The sequence below is a fragment of the Microtus pennsylvanicus genome, chromosome 7 (genome assembly GCF_037038515.1).
Source record: "Microtus pennsylvanicus isolate mMicPen1 chromosome 7, mMicPen1.hap1, whole genome shotgun sequence".
Lineage (NCBI taxonomy): Eukaryota > Metazoa > Chordata > Mammalia > Rodentia > Cricetidae > Microtus > Microtus pennsylvanicus.
Window position 1 is genome coordinate 81898564 of NC_134585.1, and position 20192 is coordinate 81918755.

Consider the following 20192-nt stretch of genomic DNA (forward strand, 5'->3'; position numbering starts at 1 on the left):
TTGTGAGAAAACTCGGAATTCTTAAAGGGGGAGTTAGCCAGAGAGATAGAGAGAGAGGGAGAGAGAGAGAGAGAGAGAGAGAGACTTTTTTCCAAAGATAGAAAATGGGAAACAATATTATTTTAAAGGGAGATCTCTGCATGATTCTACAATGGATGGGTTGAAAATCAAACAATTAAATGATAAGGTAATTACTTGGGATTCACATGACATCGATTATAATCATTATTGGTTTGGTAATTCTTGTTTTATTTCTAAAAACATTGGTTGACATCAGTGCCAACTGTGAGTAGTTGATAAGTACAGGCCTTCAAAAAACTCACTGAAACAGAAAATAGAGTGCGGAGAGATGGCTCAGTGGTTAAGAACACTGCTTGTTCTTCCAAAGGTCCTGAGTTCAATTCCCAGCAACCACATGGTGGCTCACAGCCATCTGTTGTGAGATAAGGTGCCCTCTTCTGGCCTGCAGGCATACATGCAGAGAGACTACTGAGAATACTGTATACTAAATAAATAAATAAATCTTTAAAAAAAACAGATAATAGAGATATGCAAATACTCACAGAGGGGTTTAAAGGAGAATCAACCAATTATACTATGAAATTAGAGAGTAGATTCCAAGGTTATCAAATAACCAGCTTTAATTTATCCAGTCACCAACATGAACAACCACCAAATGACAGGTATCCCCAAGGCTATGGAAGAGCTCACTAAACACTTGTGGAAATACAAGTTCCTTAAATCTCCTCAAATCCAGTGAGTTCTTCCATAGCCTAAGAAGGTGATATTTTCATTTGATACGCATTCACCTTTTGTGAGGCAGATGTTAAACTTATGGGCAACTATTAATAGAATTATCCCACATGACAGGGAAAGACTTGGTTACAGCAGAGGACCCGGTGAAAAGATGAGGCTAGGACCACTGAACCTTGAAGTAGGACTAGAGGTATTGATTTCTCAAGTCCAACTTCTGGGAGAGGCAGATTATGTTGACATATGAAGACAATCTGTGAATTCCATAGAGAAAAGAATACCAGATGTCACAAGAGACATTGTTCCCAGTAGATGACATAAGTTAGTCAAATCAGAAGGAAGGCTGGGCACCCTCCAGCTCCCCATCTGAGGTGTGGTTGCTCTCACTTGGGGTTGAAAACAGAATCATGGAAAATTCAGTTTCTCGCAGAAAGCTTACACGAGTACTTTATTGGCAGTGTGGAACAACATTAGCCCTGTATGTGGCTGGTGTCGTGATTCAGTGGGGTGCAGGGGTCAGGAGTAGGAAGGCATCAGTATGGTCTCAGAACGTCAGGACAGTCCGGATACTGAAATATGAGATATAAGATGTTGGTTCACAATCCCAGAACTCACAGTGCCCAGAGGGTAAATAAAGCATGCGTTATGAGTCTCAGTGAAAACCATCCATAACAGACATTTCATGCTGGCTATTTGCCATACACTTTGTAGAAGCCTTTTAGGCATTGTCTCATTTAAACTTCATCCTAAGCAGTGGCACTATGAGGTCGATTATCATATTTTCTCCATTTTAGAGACTGTGAAAACTGAGGCTTAGCCTTATAAAATGCCCTGGGTCGTACATGTGCATGCAGAGTCTGAACGGTCACAGAAGTCCCATTTTTGCTCCTATCCCATTTCTCCTTCATTTCTGTTGGCCATTTCCCCTACCATAAAAATAATCTCTTTCTTCCACCCACCCCATACAAAGAATCTTAAAGCTCTCACCTCTTTCCAGAGCGAAGCAGCTCAAACGCCTCATTGATTTTCTCAAAAGGTAAAACATGGGTAATTAACGGCTCCAATGGAAACTTGTTAGCCATGAAATCAGCCACAAGCTTGGGGACAGAATCTTTACTCTTAAAGCCTGAAAGGAGAGAGCAGCACCGTGAGATGCAGCCAGGGGGCAGGCAGGAAAATTAGACAAGAGATCTTCCAAAGAAACCAAGTTCCTAACAGTGCCCATGCTGCCACCTGAGCGGCAGACGCGGGACTCAAACATCCTCTGCATGGCGTTAATGTCTTATAACATGCCACCTGATGTCAGAGTCCCTGACTGATGATGGCGGCTTAATAGATCTTTCCTAGAGAAATCAGTGCAGATGTTTATAGCCAAAGGAAGGGAGTGTAGGCAAACATTACTGCCTTGGGCTCTCTGTGTCCTATGAGGCATTTTTGGGCCTTAGAGACCCAAGTAGAAGGAGCCAGGAAAGCCCTGGCTCATTTATGGCGAGCAGAGCAGCCTCTCTTGGGATTTTCTGCATCATTTCTTGCTGTAGAGAGAACATGATTTTCATGCTGCCTTCTAAGAACTTTTTTGTTACCAAAGGGAAGAAATTCTAAAAAAAAGTCAGGAATTAGAACCTCAAAGCTGGGGAGATGGTTCAGGTAATGAAGTTCTTTTTGTTTGTTTTTTTCTGACATTTGATTTTTATTGATTATCTGGGAATTTCACACAATGCCCATGATCACACTCACTTCCCAGTCCTCTCCGGTCCACCCTGTGACTCTCTCAAAGAAAAAAATAGAACAATTCCAATGTGTGTTACCTATATTCTCACCGGAGCATGGCCAAACTCCCAATAAATAAAACTGAGTCCTTCCTCATCACTACCCACCTGAAGCCACTAACTATGGAGACCCATGCTTGAGAACGCTTGTCACAATTTTTAAGAATTCTAGTCAATAGCTTCCTCTCTGGACTGTATCTTTTAGGGGTTGTGGTTCAGGTAAAGGGAGAGGTTGTCATGTCTGCTGTGTTGATCTCCAGAATAAAAAACAAAACAAATAAACAAATCCAGTAACATTTAACAGTGGTTTCAGTGCTGGGGGAGCCTGTAACTCCAGGTCTGCAGAGAAGAAATTGGGACCTTCCTGGGATTGGCTGACTAGGAAGTCTAGCCTGACCATGACTGTAGGCTACTGAGACCCCCCAGAGTCAATGAACAAGGCTGATTGTTCCCGTAGCTACATCAAATGTTCTCTGTCTTCACACATATCCACATGTCCACCTTGACACACAAGAACACATACAGAACTTGATCCTGAGCTGTGAATACATACCACCAAATATTGCTCCTTTCCACGTACGACCCAGCAGCAGCAACAAAGGGTTCAAAGAGAGGCTTTGGGAATTAGGAGGCACCCCAACAACAACACTTACACCACACGATGCGTGGCTGCTTAACAGGGAAGACATCTGCAATAAAAATAATACTTAAACTGGATAAGTATTTACTCCAACATGCAGATCTGGTGTTTTTGTTGCCTGGCATGGTGTTTCTGAGATGAAAACATGGTGATCCTTTAAAGCAGCCACTCCTCTACATGTTTGATGCTAATGAAATAATACTTGGACCGATATTACTCATTATTGCTTTTGGCCACATGATGAGACTTGAAAATGCTTTTCAGAATAGTTAATATCAAATATTGTATAATATTGAGAATGTGGGGAAAAAACTATTTATCCTTTTAGGTCCAGAATTTGTTTTTAATTTCCCTTGATGAATTGATTTTTACAAAAAAAAAAAAGCTCAATGAAAAGATTTCCTGTACTAATAATTAATGGAGCATTATTACTTGAGACAAACTCAAATGTTTATCAAAGCACTGAATTAATCAATATGAGAAGAAAACAAGAGATGGAAAATTACCATCTAAAATAGCTTTCTGCATGAGATTTCTATTCTTCTGTCTGGAGCATATTATGGATGGCAGAAGGACAGATCTCAAGGCATGCCACAGCACCTACCATGGTGTCAAGGCGACCGATTACTTCAAAGGAGAAGTCCACCCCTCCATCTGTCATCTCCTGGATTACTTCATGGATGGGTTTGCTGTAGTCTAGAGGGTTGATGCACTCAGTGGCACCCAATTCTTTGGCCTTCGCAAACTTGTCTTTGTTGATGTCCACAGCGATGATCCTGGCTGCTCCAGCTGTTTTACAGCCAATGATGACAGACAGACCGACACCTCCAAGGCCAAACACAGCACAGGTGGAGCCAGGGGTCACCTATGTGTGCAGAAAATACAAAAGATGGACCAAAGAGTGATTGCTAGGCAGTGCTCCATGCTGCACAAGGCACCTTGCTTTGTCCTCTGTCATGGCCTCTCAGATGTCATTCCACCTGCTTCCAAAACCTCTTCAGGCTAAAGCTGCCCGAAGGGGTACAACAGTGGTTCTCAAAATTTGTTCTACATTAGATATATCTGGGAAGTTATCATTTCTTGTTCATCTCAGGATCCAGTAACAGCCTCTACCAGTAATTGGAATCTCTGCAGGTGGAACCCCATTCTAATCCAATGGGAATGCCCTGTGAGACCAGCTGTACTGGACGATCTTTGAACTCAACATGCCAATGACTTTCCTCTTCCCAGGCCACACAATAACCTCTTATACATACACAAAAGCAATTTGTATACATGAAACGGGAAAATTTCTGTAACCCAGTAAGCCTCTCAGCCAATTTGGCCATACAAATCAGACCAAGTCAAACCAAATTAGAAAATGCCCAGGTTTAATGGATTCAGTACTCCCGGATAGCCTTCCAGCGTGCCACCCCCCAGAGAGGAAAAAACCATTTGTCTGTTTACTGGGGGTGGGCAGTTTAAATACCCTGTGGGAGTGGTTTTGAGCATCACTGGAGAAGGGACCTGATGTTGTATTTCACTCTGTATGCTGTGATTACCATTGATTGATAAAGAAACTGTTTTGGACCTAGAACAGGGCAGAACAGAGCAAGGTGAGGAAAACTAAACGGAATGCTGGGATAAGGAAGACAGAGTCAGGAGATGCCATGGAGCTGCCAGAAGAGGAAGACACAATCAGCCTGATTAAACGTTGCCAGTAGGCCATGAGACTTATGGTAAAATATAAAATAATAAAAATGGGTTAATTTAAGAGGTAAGAGTGAACTAAAAATATGCATACACAAATAGACAAAGCAGTATTGTAATTAACACAATTTCTTTGTGATTATTTGGGTTATGGGCAGCCTGGAACAAACAAGTAGCATCCTTACAACAGGGGCCACCATTTGGTGGGCTTTCTGAGATGCAGCAGGGTTTGGAGAGAGATGGGAGAGGGGGCCTGTGATGGAGCTTTTACTAAAATATCTCAGATGCTTGGATATGCACACCAGGAACTGGAGTGAAATTTGTACCCAAACAGAAAAAAATGATCATGGTTACTCGAAGAGACTGCAGGGTATTCCAACCACCCTTCAATCATTAATTCCTTGGTTCGCTATCGTTCAGTAGTCACAACCAGGGTAACTGGAGCAGAAGTCATCTGGGCAGCATTGACAAGTCATCCTTGGTGTAACAGGAAAGTGGACAGGAAATTTTAAGAAATACATCAAGAGACCAATGTTGTCTTTGTGAGACTTTAATCCTGACTTTTAGAGGCAAATTAAAAAATTTTGAAGCAATAGATGGTCTGTATTTTAATAACAATGACTGAAATCCTTGACCACAAGTGCCCATGGCTTGCGAGGCTCCCTCAGTCCTCCTGTTGAAACAGATGAGCAACTGCACAAGGAGTAACTACACTTGGTGTGAAAGCCACAAAATAAAAACAAGATTGTAATTTTGGAAATAAAACATTTACTTTCTCATAACTCAGAATCAGCATTATTTTCATCTATAATAAAAAGTTGCATTTTCTTCAGCATTCCAATTCCTTCTTGGCTTATTTTCCAATTAATATTTTAATCCACACCATCAACCTATGAAAATGATGTGGTAGAATCCTAGAGTCATAGACTGAGATTTTAAAGGATCTACTAACAAACTTGCTCAGGATATACTAGGTCACACAGTTGAGGTTAGCTAAAGGAGCTGTCTCTCATGTGATGTGCACACACTAAGAGACAGAAACTGTAAAAAAGGTAGACCTCTAACAGAACCAAAGTTTAGGTTTGCTGGGAAAATGTTGCTGATAAGGTTTGTTCTCAATGTCCATAAAGAAGGAGACAACCCTGGCCCCAGCTGGCCTTTATCAGAGCTCACGTTCATTGTGATGCTCTTTCAAAGAACATCAGGCAGCTCAGAGGGGCTGCCCTGGGACAGTGCCTTAACTCCTGGTTCATCACTAAACCTCGGTTTTCTTTTCAGGAAATTTTCACCACGCAGGCAGGTTGGCTCTAGGTAGCAGTACTGGTCTTTATTTTAAAAACACTAGTGACAGCATTTGTGCCGTGCAGATCTCACCACTTTGGCTTACTTTAGAGATAACAGTGATGACATCTCCACTTTAAAATCTTCCATTTGTCCCAAATGGCCAAGTGTTTCAGGTTCTGACTCTTTAAAACATGTTTTATTGCTCAAGTGTATCTTGGGACTGGGACATAACAGAGCTTTACAGACAACAGCAAATGCAAAGTGGTAAAGTTCCAGATCTACATAAGTTTCAAATAATTTCTATGAGAGCCCAGTTTCTTTGGGAAGTAGGTAGAACTGGATGCATATTATTATAGAGCTTTTCTTGAGTGTGTGGAGGGAATTCTCACTGGAGTTGGACAGACTTATCTTTTCTACAAAAACACTCTCTGATGCCTGTGAGCAGTCTCTTCCCTTTGGTCCCAACAATACGTACGTAGCTCGGTCCATGTCCATCTTACCTTGGCGACTTTGACAGCAGATCCATAGCCAGTTGAGAACCCGCAGCCGATGATGCAGACTTTGTCCAGGGGTGAAGCCGCATCGATTTTAGCCACTGCCATCTCATCTACCACAGTGTACTGGGAGAAGGTGCTGGTGCTGGTGAAGTTGTGGATTGACTTCCCCTTGCAGGTGAACCTGGTGGTGCCATCAAGCAAAGTCCCCCGAGGGTTTGCCAAACTAACCAGTGAAACACAGCAAACAAAGGACATGAGACAGGTAAAACCAGTGTGCAACCTACTTGTTCAAGAAGACAGTGAGAAACCTACTCATTCTTCATACAGAAGTTGCTCTCCGGGTGCTTGCAAATTCTGCATTTTCCACATTGGGGAGAAAATAGTGGGATGACTTTATCGCCTGGAAGGGAAACAAGAAAATCACTTAAATATCTACTTAGGAATATCTACAAGGCAAGAATATGAAGCTTTCCTGTAGGGATGTGTGTCCTAGAAAGGTTTCCCAGAGATATGGCCCCTCTGTACTATGTCATGTGTAGTGGTATTTCATTTGTATTTTAACAAATAAAGCTTGCCTGAAGATCAGGAAAGTAAAACAGCTACACTGGCCAGCCTTACAGACCAGGCCATGGTGACATGCACCTTTAATCTCAGGAGACACTCTAGTTTACCATAGAGACTGGGCGGTAATGGTGCATGCCCTTAATCCCAGAACTAGTGAGGAATATAAAACGGGTGGAGGCAGCTCTCGGTCTCTTTCTGAGATTCCTGGAGCCAGGATCCCCATTTCAGACTGAGGTAGAGGTAAGAACCAGTGACTGACTGTTTTGCTATTCTGACCTTTAGGTTTGCTTTATATTAACACACAAAAGAACTTCCTGTACAGTCATGCATGGGTCCTTGCCTTGCCGCCTTACTATTCATCCAGGTTTATATATGCCTGAAGTTTTCCAAAAGAAAAGGGAAATGTAAAAACATCCATTTCCACGGATCAGCAGTTAACTCTCCTTGTGACACTCATTCTCTGGGGACTTTGCACATATTAGCCAGATCAAACCTTAGATATACTCACTGCTAAGTATAAATATATACTTTAGTTGTCATGAGTTGCTAACTTCCTATTGGATGTTGGAGAAATCTGATATTTTCCATAATAGTTACAATAAAACTAAAATAAAAACAAACATAATAGAGGAAATATTTTATAATAAAATTAAAACAAACTAAATTTCATTATAAGATAAAATTAAAGTCTTCAGTTGTCATGAGTTGCTAACTTCTTATTGGATGTTGGAGAAATCTGATATTTTCCATAATAATTACAGTAAAACTAAAATAAAAAAACCATAATGGAGGAAATATTTTATAATAAACTTAAAACCAACTAAATTTCATTATAAAATTAAAATGAGACTTTTAATAGCTAACTTTTTACTTCTTAAAAAGATTTGTCCTGTTTTTATGTGCATGTCTGAGGATCCATGTGTGTATGCGCTTGTGTGTGTCTGTGGATGTGTGTGTGTCTGTGTGTGTGCCCTTGAAGGCCAGCAGAGGGCGTTGGGTCCCGAGCAGCTGGAGTTACAGGCGACTGTCAACTGTCTAACAGGATGACCTCACCCACTGAGTTGTTTCTCCATCACCATGTTTTGGTTTTTCAAAGTGATTGTGCTTCTCTTATTATGAAACGAAAGCTTTAAGAATAATCTTAGTTGTTTTTCAGGACGCAGACTGAAATGTGACAGAGAAGGGACCACTTGCTCTGGACATCTCAGTCCTCAACACTGAGTTAGAGGTTTCCCCTGAGAAAGAAAAGGTGATTTTTTTTAAATAATTGTTTATGAACTATCAATTTTTTTTCTGCTATAGACAAAGCATCCTGAGAAGTAAAGAATTGTTTTACTCTAAGTTTGTTTCCAAATAAACAAAAGAGCAGAGCTTAACTCCAGCCAGATGAGTTGTTTCCTTATTTTCTGGTTATTTGGAATGCGAGAGACATCTGACTCTATTGGCTAAAGTGATGTTTTTGGAGGTGAATGCAGTTGTTGTTTTTAAATCATGTGTGCTACCTATGTTATCGAACCAAAACATGACTTGATCACTATGTTTCATAGATAAAATGAATGTGTGATGACACCACGGAAAATTTATTTTTACTCAACCTTTACCTATGAATACAAACAGCAGAGGTAACATAAAAACATGGATAAAGTAATAAGCAATGTGTCACCCACCATCTCGAGCCCCAATTAGTGATAATAAAATGGTGTTTGTGTTTGGAGGCCTTTGGCCATGTTTTTCCCGCTGGAGTTTCCTCTTATATTGTATTATTCTTCTATATTGGAGAAGGAAGAGCATATAGTGAAGAGGAAACCATCATGGGGATGCAATGCGGTTAAACCTATGGCATCCTACAGGAGAGGCATCCTGAAGCCAGGCAAGCAGTCCGGTCTCTGAACTCAGCACAGAGCAGCTTCCCTACATCTAGGCACTCAGAACCTGGACCTGCAGGTCTTGCCTTTGTACCATTTGTAGGTCTGTTTGGATCCTAAAAAGTCCCTGGTGCTCAGCGACATTGAAGTGGAAATTAGCACACTGTGAACTCTGAAGGTCACAATGGGGACGACAACTCGGCACCCGACACCTGGTAGATGATAAATAGTTGTTCAAAGAGAAAAGACGTGATTGGATGCCAGAGGACAGAGGCATGCATGGAGGAAGGGGTGGAAACCCTGTGACCTTGTGCCAGATTTTAAGTCTCCTACTGCCTGGCCTCCTCTTTTGGGATGGATGTGCTTGGATCAATCAGAGAGAAAGCACAAACCCTGAGGGTAAAGAATTCTGTACCTGGTTTGACAGAAGTCACCCCTTCTCCGATGCTCTCCACAATACCAGCTCCCTCGTGGCCTAGAACTGCAGGGAGTGGTGTGGTTATGCTTCCGCTAATCGCGTGATCATCTGAGCGGCAGACCCCCGTGGCCACCATCTACAGAGAAGAGATTGATTTCACTTAGCCAAGATAGCGATTGAGAAGGTTTAGCACACCTGTTCTGAAATGGGGCTTCTCAGGAGCTTGCTAACAACCCCTATTGCTTCCAGATTCGATTTTGGGCCGTGATTTTTTTTCGTGCTTTCATCTCTTCTCCCAATTAAACAGCTTAAGTGGTAATGATCATCCTGTGGATTGTCACCCCCCAAAATGTAGTTTATACATATATAAAAATGGATGCTATGTTATGGAAAAAGAGACAGGAAATGAGCACCAAGAAATTACCTAATATTAATTGCGTTTGGACTCAAGATGTTTAGCACTTTACAAACACTTAAACATTTTTAAAAGTTTTCAGGGATTTTGTTAAACTTCGAACTTTCAGCAGCTGAGGTCAACATCTAGGCTCAGAAACAGGCTCATTCATTGTTGGGGTGAGCATATGAAACGGGATGTTAATGGACAGTTGGACGCATCTATGGAGTATTTTCTGAGTTTTTCAAACCCAATATTTTAGACGGTAAAAAAGGACTTTACCTTAATGCGGACTTCATGGGCCTTGGGGGGTGCGACTTCTATGTCCTCGATGGAGAAGGGCTTCTTGGTCTCCCATAGCACAGCTGCTTTGCACTTAATCACCTGGAAGAGGAAGGGTTACTGCAGCTCCAAGGAGATTTTTGTAATTGTGTCCCAGGTCTGCCACCCATTGTTACATAGAAATGGACATTTCTTCTCATTTACAAGGAGTCAAAACACCCTTAAAAATGTGTAATACCATAGTAGAAGGTAAGGAAAGGAAAGGCCATATACTGGGATGCATGGGTGTGTGCTCTTTTGGGGCACTCTAACACTATCTTTTATTCTTGTACTCATTGGTACTAAAATCATTGGGTATACCTAAGAGCCTGGATTCTCTAGTCCCTGGATTCTTGTTAGGTTGATAGGACTGGGTTTCCACGTATGCTGCAAGAATTCAGTCTTTCTTTTAACTTTTTCAGTCATTCTTTATCCTAATACTTTTTTTTGTAATGTGATATGCCATTCTAAACATGACCAGGAGTGAAAGAAAATAAAGTGAATTGGAACAAAACTACTGGCGACTGTCCCTTCCTTCTGTGCTGATTCTCCACCCAATCTTTTCTATACGGAATCCTGTCACACCGGGATGTAGAAGTCTCCAACCCCTGTTTTCACTGTGAGCTGTTGGACCTTTGACCCACTCCTAAAACAGACCTTGTGCCAACAGAAACACAGGCATTATAATTAGGCAGTTGGATAGCACGGATCAGTTGTTTATGCTGAGTGACTGCTTGCGTGTCTTCAGTGCCATATACAGATTGAACAAGTAAGGGGGCTTTGTGGAAATCCTAGTACCACATGTGTGTATTCTCAGTATTAGCAAGTGAATAAGTTTTTCTTAGAATTAATTGATATAAAGCTGGATGATTTTTTTAAGAGAAAAGAAACAGTTCTATAGAGCTTCTAGAGATTTTATGAGTTGTCCAGTAATGGACCCCTCCAAATCACAGTGTGCATGGTAATGTAAATCACTTGGATGATCCTAAAGTTTAGAAATCAATCCACCTCTTATCAGATATTTTATCTAAAGGTTATTGGGACAGTTCTATTATGTTCCCGAGTCAAATTTCTCTTATGAAACTATTGACAGATTTAACTTTACTGTTTTCATAAGAAATCTTTGAGTACATGCTGGACTGTGGTGGTACACGCCTTTAATCCTATCACTTGGGAGGCAGGGATAGGTGGATCTCTGTTACTTCGAGGCCAACCTGGTCTACACAGTGATTTCCAGGACAGGCAAGGCTGTTACAGAGAAACCGTGTCTAGACAAACTAAACAAACAAACAAAAATTAGAAAGAAACCTGTGATTCCAGAGAACAGCTCACTAAGGTATCTCGATATAAACACAGACTTCTCTGCAGAAGATCTCTTTACAACTTTCTGTTTACAAGGTAGTCACAGTTGCTCAGAATGAATTCCCTGTGCTGCAGAGTTAGTGAGGAAGTGAGGACGGCCCCAGATCTAGAATCTGTGTGCTCTTGTTAAAGGTCTTTAGCAGCAGCCGGGCTGCACAGTCGTGCAGTGCACACCCTGTGCTATAGCACACATCACACCCTGCCTTCAGTGCACGTCATTTCTGAGTTAGAAGTCAGCATCTTTTAGCAAGTTAGTGAGAATATATTCCCAACAGTAAGATCTTTTCCTTACTTTTCCGGCTGTGCTCATGCTGTCTGTCCTCGCTGCTGGCAGGAGATTGATGGGTCCCTGCAGGCTCTTCCCTCCTGCAGTGCACTGGGCCAAGGTTTTGCACACAGATTTTGTTAGCTGGGGTGTCAGCTGATGCCACACGTGATCTGACCATTTATGACACGCCCATTAGTTTATCCTTACTGCACATTAAGTGAAAACAAAGGGCACTGTCTGGCCTGTCAAGGAAAACTTGTTCTGGGGATGTGATGTTGGGGACATTCTGCTTTCATTAGGCTCCACACTTCCTTTAGCATCTATCTCCCCTCTCTCGGTTCACTCTTCCCTTGTCTCAGCTGCACTCTCCCCTTTCTCAGACAGGTTAGAGGTCTGCTTTCCTTTGCAGGGGAGAGCAGTAACTTAAAGTCTACATGAAGCATGGTAAGGAGGACAGGGGACAAAGCGGGGCAGATGGGGTGGACGGACAGAGCTTCAGGTGAGGAAGGGTTGGTATCCATTCCTCTTCAAAGCAGAGAAGCACCCTCAGCCACAGCAAAGGTTCTGAAATCCCTGTTATTTCTGTAGCACACACTACTGGTCAGCATTGACCAAGGACCTAAGGCAGCGTGGAGCTGGCTTAGGGGATGGCAGTCATTAATAAGAGACGAACTTCACTCCTGCCAGGAGACAGCCTACAACATGCCCTATCCCTCTGCTAGGAGAACTTAGGCATATTTCCTTGCTCTTTGCCGTGGTCTCCTTCTTTAAGATAAGGATGTTAGAGTGTCACTTCAATGACTGTGGGGAACAAGCAGAACAGTGCACACATGTGCTGATTGTGGAGCCACATGGGTAGGGGCAGCACAGTGAGTTACAGCTGCAGCTGGCATGCGTGAACATAAGTTCAGAACACACTGGAGGAGAAAGGCAGAGAGTGGGCAGTCAGCCATGCAGGAAGCGCTAGGAGACAAAGCTATTCTCACGGAGGACTCGGGAGACTTTAGAGTTGCACTTGAGTTGGTCTAAAAATGAATGTTTGTCAAATGGGCCAAAAGTCCCTTAAGATATGTCCATTGACCTTTGTTTAATGGCATGAGCTTGGGATCGAGAGCATACATTCGATTTTTATTGAATATCGAGTTTACTCCCAATGTTAGTGGGCCATACTACGTACCACTCCTTAATTAAACAAGCAGACAACACACATACAAAAGCATATGTACACTTTTCTTGGGTTGTCCAGGAAACAATGGAGATGTCTATGTACAATTTTAATTATGCAGGTGTAGAGAGTTGACTAGAGGTCACATGATCAAATTAGACACCTCTTCCAGAGGATGCCTGTCACCTTCAGTAGTCATCTTTTTATACGATGGTCTGGATAGGAGTCAGGTGTTCCACTAGTTTCACAGTCCAACACCTTTGAGAGTCCCACGAGATTTCTGTGTTTAAATAGTAACGGAAATACTCAATTTTTCTATCCAGCCCAGATGTATGAGAAGCTAGTGGATGTTTATTAAGCTCTCACAGCCCTAGCGGGAGTTCTTCCTACATTATTACATGATCTTAAGAGCAGCACGATGAGAAAGGTTTTCTTAGTATTACAGGTGAGGTAAGAGAAGTATAAAGATTCCCTAATGCCCTTTCTAAGACAGCAAGAATGGAACTGTGGGCGGGAAGGCTGGTGTTATGGAGTTTTCTGGTGTGGCCACGCAGGCAGATCATTATATCATCAAAGGACACTGGATTTTGAACTTGTATTTTGAACAACTTATCTTAGGGCAATACTGACGAATATCTTGCATATCATCCTAGAACAACTTATCTTAGGGATCATTCATATTCCCTCCCTCCCTTCCTCCCTCCCTCTCCCTCACTCACTCCCTCTCTCCTTCCCTCCCTCTATCTCTGAATGATCATTGTTGGTAATTCTTCTGTCTTTTGGCTGGATTCTGTCGCTCATGTGGACCAGGTGACCAGTTTGGGTTTGTTCCAACACCTTCAAGTATAAAAAGAGGACAGAGATGTCTCGAGGGTGGACAGCCACATTGTCTTGCAAGGTGCCATAAGCTGGTAATCGGTACTGCCAGGACCTTAACACACAGCTCCCTGATTAAGAGACACATGCTCTTTGTACTACCAAGAGGGTGTGGTGCATTCCAAAGTTCATTCAGCTCTTTACCCACAAAGGTAGCCTCCATATTTTGTAAAGGCTAAGGGGAAAAAAGCATACAGACGGCCTGAACTTCATACGTTATCCTATTCAACTTCAGACTTTTGTAGGCCAAAGATTTTGGCAATGTAACTGTGGTTAATATTTATTTAAAAGTTATTTGGGAAACAGAAGGTTGTGTATTTACACTTTGTGTGTGTGTAAAGAATCAAGTAGCCTTCAACTGCTGCCAGCAGCAAAAATTCTACTTCCTGGGTTAATGTTCTTAATCAAGACAAACGCAACACCAGACATTGAGAATTTGCTTAACATTTTACTTTGACACTGAAGTCAAAGCTGGTGAGAGACTGGCTGTGATCTTTCTCTCCCAAGCTTAGAATGCATCACCACTTGGATCCTTATTTTGATGTAAAGAGCATGAAGAGACCTTGACGATTTGAGCTCCACTTCAGTCATTGGAGGAAAGGATGAATCCTCCTGGGGCTGATGGAATAAGTCTGAGGCTCCTTTGTCAGAAAGAAAATTTGGAGAACCCTTGCCCTTGAACAGAATGCCAACAAACCATCCACAGACAAACAGGGAATTTTGAGGTCACTGTTCTTCAGAGGAAGAAAGTGTCATGCTATGTTGAGGAATGCAGATAGGTCTAAGAGTCTTGTGGGGATTCTGGGGATATAAAGAGTCAGTTTGGGAATTAGGGAACCCTGAGCACTCCCTTATCTAATCTTTATGGGACTCTACAACATCCATGTCGTGTAGGGCAGACAGCAGTGTGATCAATCTCCAACATGCTAGGGGCAGTTCTCAGCTAGGTCTCCTGACCAATTCAGCTACCTTCTGAACATGAAGGGTGTGGCTTCTTTATTTCTAATGTCCAGATAAAAGGCATATTTGTCCTGGGTTAGGGCACTTCTGGGTGCTCTAATGCTCTAGGACTTCAGGCACCAGGGTTCTTTTATTTTTGGACAAAGGCCTTGAAGTCAGATGGTTAGAACAAGAAACACTCAGAACCTCTTAGACAGAGGGAGTTGTTCTATCATCCATTAGTCCATATGAAGTAAGTCTAGGGCCACATTAGTCAGAAGGAGAATATGCTATTCTCAGTTGGTAATAGATTATATATCATGTTCTAGTGTCACACCCACCTCGACCAGCAAGGATGACGCGACACCGGAGCTCTTCCTGCTAGCAGTTTATTCAGGACCTTCTCTCTCTCTCTCTCTCTCTCTCTCTCTCTCTCTCTCTCTCTCTCTCTCTCTCTCTCTCTCTCTCCAGGCAAACCTCTCCCAGACCTTAAAGGCACGGGCCGCCAACCCCAGATTGCCAGGTGGGCACTGCCCATAGGTCCACACATATGCTAGCAGCTGACAATCACTGCGTGATCAGGCCTTAGCCAATATTAGGAGCTGATTATCAGGTGTGGCTCCACGCAGCTCTCTACATTCTAGGAAGAAATTGTGACCTATTTTTAATCAGAAGGAAAATACCTGTCTTTATTATATTCAAATGGCTCTATCCAATGTCTCAGTGTGCATCTGTAATAGCCATAATGGAAATATTAAAATCAAAGTCTTTTTTAGAAAAGAAACTATCTTTTTTCATTGACCATACCCATCAAATTTCCCACTCTCTCCCCTCTTCCCATTTCCTTCACATATCCCCCACCCTACCCTCATCTACTCCTCAGAGAGGGTAAGGCACATTGCTTTGGGGAAGGTCCAAGGGATTCCCTACCATATCTAGGCTGAGCAGATATCCATCCAAAGAGAATAGGTTCCCAAAAAGCCAGTTCAAGCCGTAGGATTAAATCGTGGTGTCACTACCAGTGGCCCCTCAGTCTGCCCCAGCCATGCAACTGTGAACCACATTTACAGGGACTAGTGTGGTCCTATGCTGGTTCCTTCCTAGTCCGGCTGGTGTTGGTGAGCTCCCATTAGCTCAGGCAGACTGTTTCAGGGGATTTACCCATCATGGTCTTGACCTCTTTGCTCATATTCTCATTCCTCCCACTCTTCAACTGGACTGTGGAAGTTCAGTCCAATGCTCTGATGTGTGTCTCTGCCTCTGTTTCCATCAGTTGCTGGATGAAGGTTCTATGGTGATATTTGAGATATTCATCAGTCTGTCTACAGGACAAAGTCAGTTCTCCTCACCCCTCCCCTTCTCCCCTTCTTTTCTCCTTTTGCCCTCCCTTCTTCTCCCATCCCTATATTCCTAATTTTATCAGGTGATCTTGTCTATTTCAACTTTCCAGGTCGATCTATATATGTTTTTCTTAGGGTTCACTTTGTTACTTAGCTTCTTCTCTAGGATCATAAACTATAGGCTCAATACCCTTTGTTTATGGCTAGTATCCACTTATGAGTGAGTACATACCATATTCATCTTTTGGGGTCTGGGTTACCTCACTCAGAATGGTGTTTTTTAGTTCTATCTATTTGCATGCAAAATTCAAGATGTCATTGTTTTCTTACTGATGAGTAGTACTCTAATGTGTAAATGTGCCACATTTTCCTTACCCATTCTTTGGTTGAGGGGCATCTAGGTTGTTTCCAGATTCTGACTATGACAAATAATGCTGCTATGAGCATAGTTGAACAAATGTTTTTGTAATATGATTCAGCATATTTTGGGAATATGCCCAAGAGTGATATTGCTGGTCCAGAGGTAGGTTGATTCCCAGTTTTCTGTGAAACTGCAATACTGATTTCCAGAGTGGTTGTACAAGTTTGCATTCCCACCAGCAATGGATGAGTGTTCCCATTACTCTACATCCTCTCTAGCATAAGCTATCATTTTTGGTCTTAGCCATTCTGACAGGTGTTAAGGTGGTATCTCAGAGTTGTTTGATTTGCATTTCCCTGATGGCTAAGGATGTTGAATATTTCTTTTGGCCATTCTGTTTAGTTCTGTTCCTCATTTTTTAATTGGGTTATTTAGAATTTTGCCACCAAATTTCTTGAGTTCTTTATATAATTTGGATATCAGTCCTTTCTTAGAAGTGGTGTTGGTGAAGATCTTTTCCCATTCAGCAGGCTGCCTTTTTGTCTTATTGAATGTGTCCTTTGCTTTACAGAAGCTTCTTACTTTTAGGAGGTCACATTATTTATTGTTGCTCTTAGTGTCTGTGCTTCTGAGGTTATATTTAGGAAGTAGTCTTCAGTACCCTTGCATTGAAGGCTACTTCCCACTTTCTCTTCTATCAGGTTCATTGTGGTCAAATTAATATTGAGGTCTTTAATCCATTTGGACTTGAGTTTTGTGTGTGAGGATAGATATGGATTTATTTTCATTCTTCTATATGTTGACATCCAGTTATGCCAATACCATTTGTTGAGAATGCTTTCTTTTTTCCATTGTATAATTTTAGCTTCTTTGTCAAAAATCAGGTATTTATAGGTGTGCGTATTAGTATCCATATCTCGTCAAGGACGCACAGGGCACTCAAGCACATCTCTTCTGAACCAGGAAGCAGAATCCACTCCACTAGTTCTGAAGCAGGCTATAGCCCAACCATTATAGAACCACAGATCTTCCAACCTGATATATGGATGAAGGGAGCTTCTGACCTGTCCTTCAGAACCAGGGACGCTAAGATCTTCCCCAACGACCCAGGTGGCTTCAATCTTTTTTATATAGAACCAAGGTAACTCTCAACTTTTGCCAGTAACTCAAGGGGGTTTCAAACTAATACCCCTCAATATCAAAAGCTTCAGTCATTTGCCAGTGTTCAAGGGAACATTGACACACCTTTCCTTTGAGTACTAGGAGAACTTAGATATTCACTAATTGCCAAATGGACCTCATACTTACAACTTCAGAACAAGGGTGTCATACACATCCTCCATGACTGAAGAGAGCCTGAGACATATAACTTGAGAAGCAAAGAGGCCTTAGACTTCTCCAATGCCCCAAGAAAGCCACAAATACAAGCCCTTTATAATCAATCAACCAAAGAATTACTGCAAAGTTACAATGGGGCTTCTGACTTTTCATTCCAGAACCAGGGCAATTCAGGCCTCCAGCTCACAACTCAGTCAGGTCTTAGATATCCCCCTCAAAAGTAAATGAATTCACTAATTAAGGAAGCTAACACCTCGGTGTGAGTTCACCTCAGAGAACTATCTTCTGAAGAGGGCTTTAAAATTATTTTCTTTAACTGCAGTAGACCCTGACTTTCATACTTTGCCAAAGGGGGGGCTTCTGTAACATGCCATCTTTGAACAAGAAAGCATTGTCTTCCTCTGTCTCTGTTGGAGGGGTTTGAGACATGCGCCTTTGATGAAGCAAACTACAGAACTGGCTCTGTGCCTGAGGACTGCATCTGTAATGCAGTTCTGTAAAGGTTTGGGGTTGATGGAGGAGAGGGTCTGTTTGTACATTCGAAAGGGATTTACCTACTAGTCACAATGATGATGCAAATTCCGGTGGGCAATAAATGGACATCTAAAGTTCTAAGATAGCCCAGGATACTTTGCCTCTGGACCTCAAGTGTTCCAGCCTCTTCACAATCACTAAAATCCCAATCAGTTGACTAGCTTCTGTAGAATGCTCAGCATAGGCAGGGTTTCCTTGGGGGAACTATGGTTCCCACCCGTGTAGTTTGATTTACAGTCTTGTTTTCTACTCTGCTGGCCTAGGGGTCTGTTTTGTGCTACCACCATGTTGTTTTGTTACTAGGGCTCTGAGGCCTGCATGCAAACCAAGCGCAGCTATGCCTTGGGCATTCTCCTCACCCAGGACTCTGGTAATGCAGGATGGTTTGTGCTTGCTCATTAGTTTTAGAGACAGTTTTCCAGTTCTGTGAAGAATGCCATAGAATCTCGATGTGCTTGCTGGTGAGCTGGGAACTGCGCACGGCTATTTTAATTTGTCCCCAAATCATTGAAATTTCAGCCTATTATTTCCTAGTTTTCCTCTTTTTTTGTTGCCTGACTGTGATGACCCACAAAGTTAATCCTCAGGCCGTGATGTTCTTCCCTCTGCTTGCTCTGCGGAAAACCTCAACTGATGTTTTAAAAAGTACACCCATGGATGCCAGAGGACCACTCTGGAGTGAGCCTCTCTCCACCTTTCACAACAGCATCTTCGCCTGCTGAGCCATCTCACTGTGTTTTTAAAATTGAATTTACGGATCATTTCATTTACAAGATTTTTTGTGGTACCTCTTTTTAGAATCTCTAGTGCCTCACTGATTTCTTTCACATCCTAAATTGTATTCCTTAATTTACCTGCCTGTTTATTTGTACAATTCTGGAAGTCATTGGTTCCATTTTAATTATATCTTGGAAATTTTTTCCAAAATAATATTTTTATTGGGCATTTATACAATGCCCCCAGATCACATTCATTCACATTTCTCCCTGGTCTACCTTTTCACCCCTGTGTTATCCTCCCAAAATAAAATTAAAAAATGATGTCTAATTTGTGTTGCCCTTATATTGACTGGATCATGGACAAACTCCCAGTGGCCTGCCTGTTAAAGATGACTCGGTTCCCCCCACACCCCTCCCTGACAAGCTCTGCCTGAAGCCATCAACTGTGAAGAGCTACCTTTCAGGGTTGTATGATACTTGACTGTATTCTGACAAATAAAGCTTGCTTGGAGTCAGATGTTGAAGCTAGTAGACACTACTTATCCTAAATTAACCATAGAGGTTTGGAGGACTGTAGACAGAGAGGAGACAGGAAGTAGTAAGGTGGGGCAGAGAGAGTCTGTAGGTCCTTTTGGATGGAGGAAAGGAAGAAGTAGGAGACAACTGCTGACTTCCCCCTGCTTCTCTGATCTTTCATGTTCTTTCCCTGATATCGGACTCCCAAGCTTTTACTGAGAAATATTAATTAGATTAACATTTCACCTTTTAGGCATCCAACTTCTAGACATGATTTCATGAGATAGCTGCTTGCCTGTGGCAGGAAGGAACTGCGTTGGCTGGAGTCACCCACTGCAGACTGGCTTTTCCTTTTCTTCTCTAAGCACTCTGAGCAAGTCTGGGATTTTCTTGTTGCAGCCTTTCTGTAGGAGCCTCCTCAAGCCCCAAATCCAAAGGCACCCATGTTGCAAGGAGAGGCTGCTCCTTGTTTGTCACGTTTGCCCGGCTACCCTACACCCAAAATAACCACACAGAAACTGGATTCATTAAAACACTGCTTGGCCCATTATCTCTAGTTTCTTAATGGCTAATTTTTACA

General features: G+C 42.2%; 1 protein-coding gene and 1 long non-coding RNA gene across 2 annotated transcripts in view; one reads left to right on the forward strand and one right to left on the reverse strand.

Annotated features, from left to right (window-relative positions):
- The window catches only part of LOC142854866 (uncharacterized), a 226639-nt gene that overhangs the window by 186694 nt on the left and 19753 nt on the right, over positions 1-20192 (forward strand). The gene's annotated exons all lie outside the window — the stretch shown is intronic.
- LOC142854862 (alcohol dehydrogenase 1-like) lies at positions 1113-11946 on the reverse strand. The gene is made up of 9 exons (XM_075981245.1): positions 11849-11946; positions 10156-10257; positions 9477-9615; positions 6945-7032; positions 6636-6855; positions 3767-4027; positions 3076-3211; positions 1741-1879; positions 1113-1322 (listed from the first exon to the last, which is right to left on the reverse strand). The coding sequence occupies exons 1-9, from the start codon at positions 11864-11866 to the stop codon at positions 1298-1300; spliced, it is 1128 nt and encodes a 375-aa protein (XP_075837360.1). The 5' UTR covers positions 11867-11946; the 3' UTR covers positions 1113-1297.

Bases quoted from the DNA above. Each gene is read 5' to 3' on its own strand.
- LOC142854862 (XM_075981245.1), bottom strand. The intron at 9,616-10,155 runs GTAAAGTCCTTT...TCTTCTCTGTAG, and splicing joins CCCATGAAGTCCGCATTAAG to ATGGTGGCCACGGGGGTCTG. The intron at 7,033-9,476 runs GTACAGAATTCT...TTTCCCTTCCAG, and splicing joins GGTGACTTCTGTCAAACCAG to GCGATAAAGTCATCCCACTA.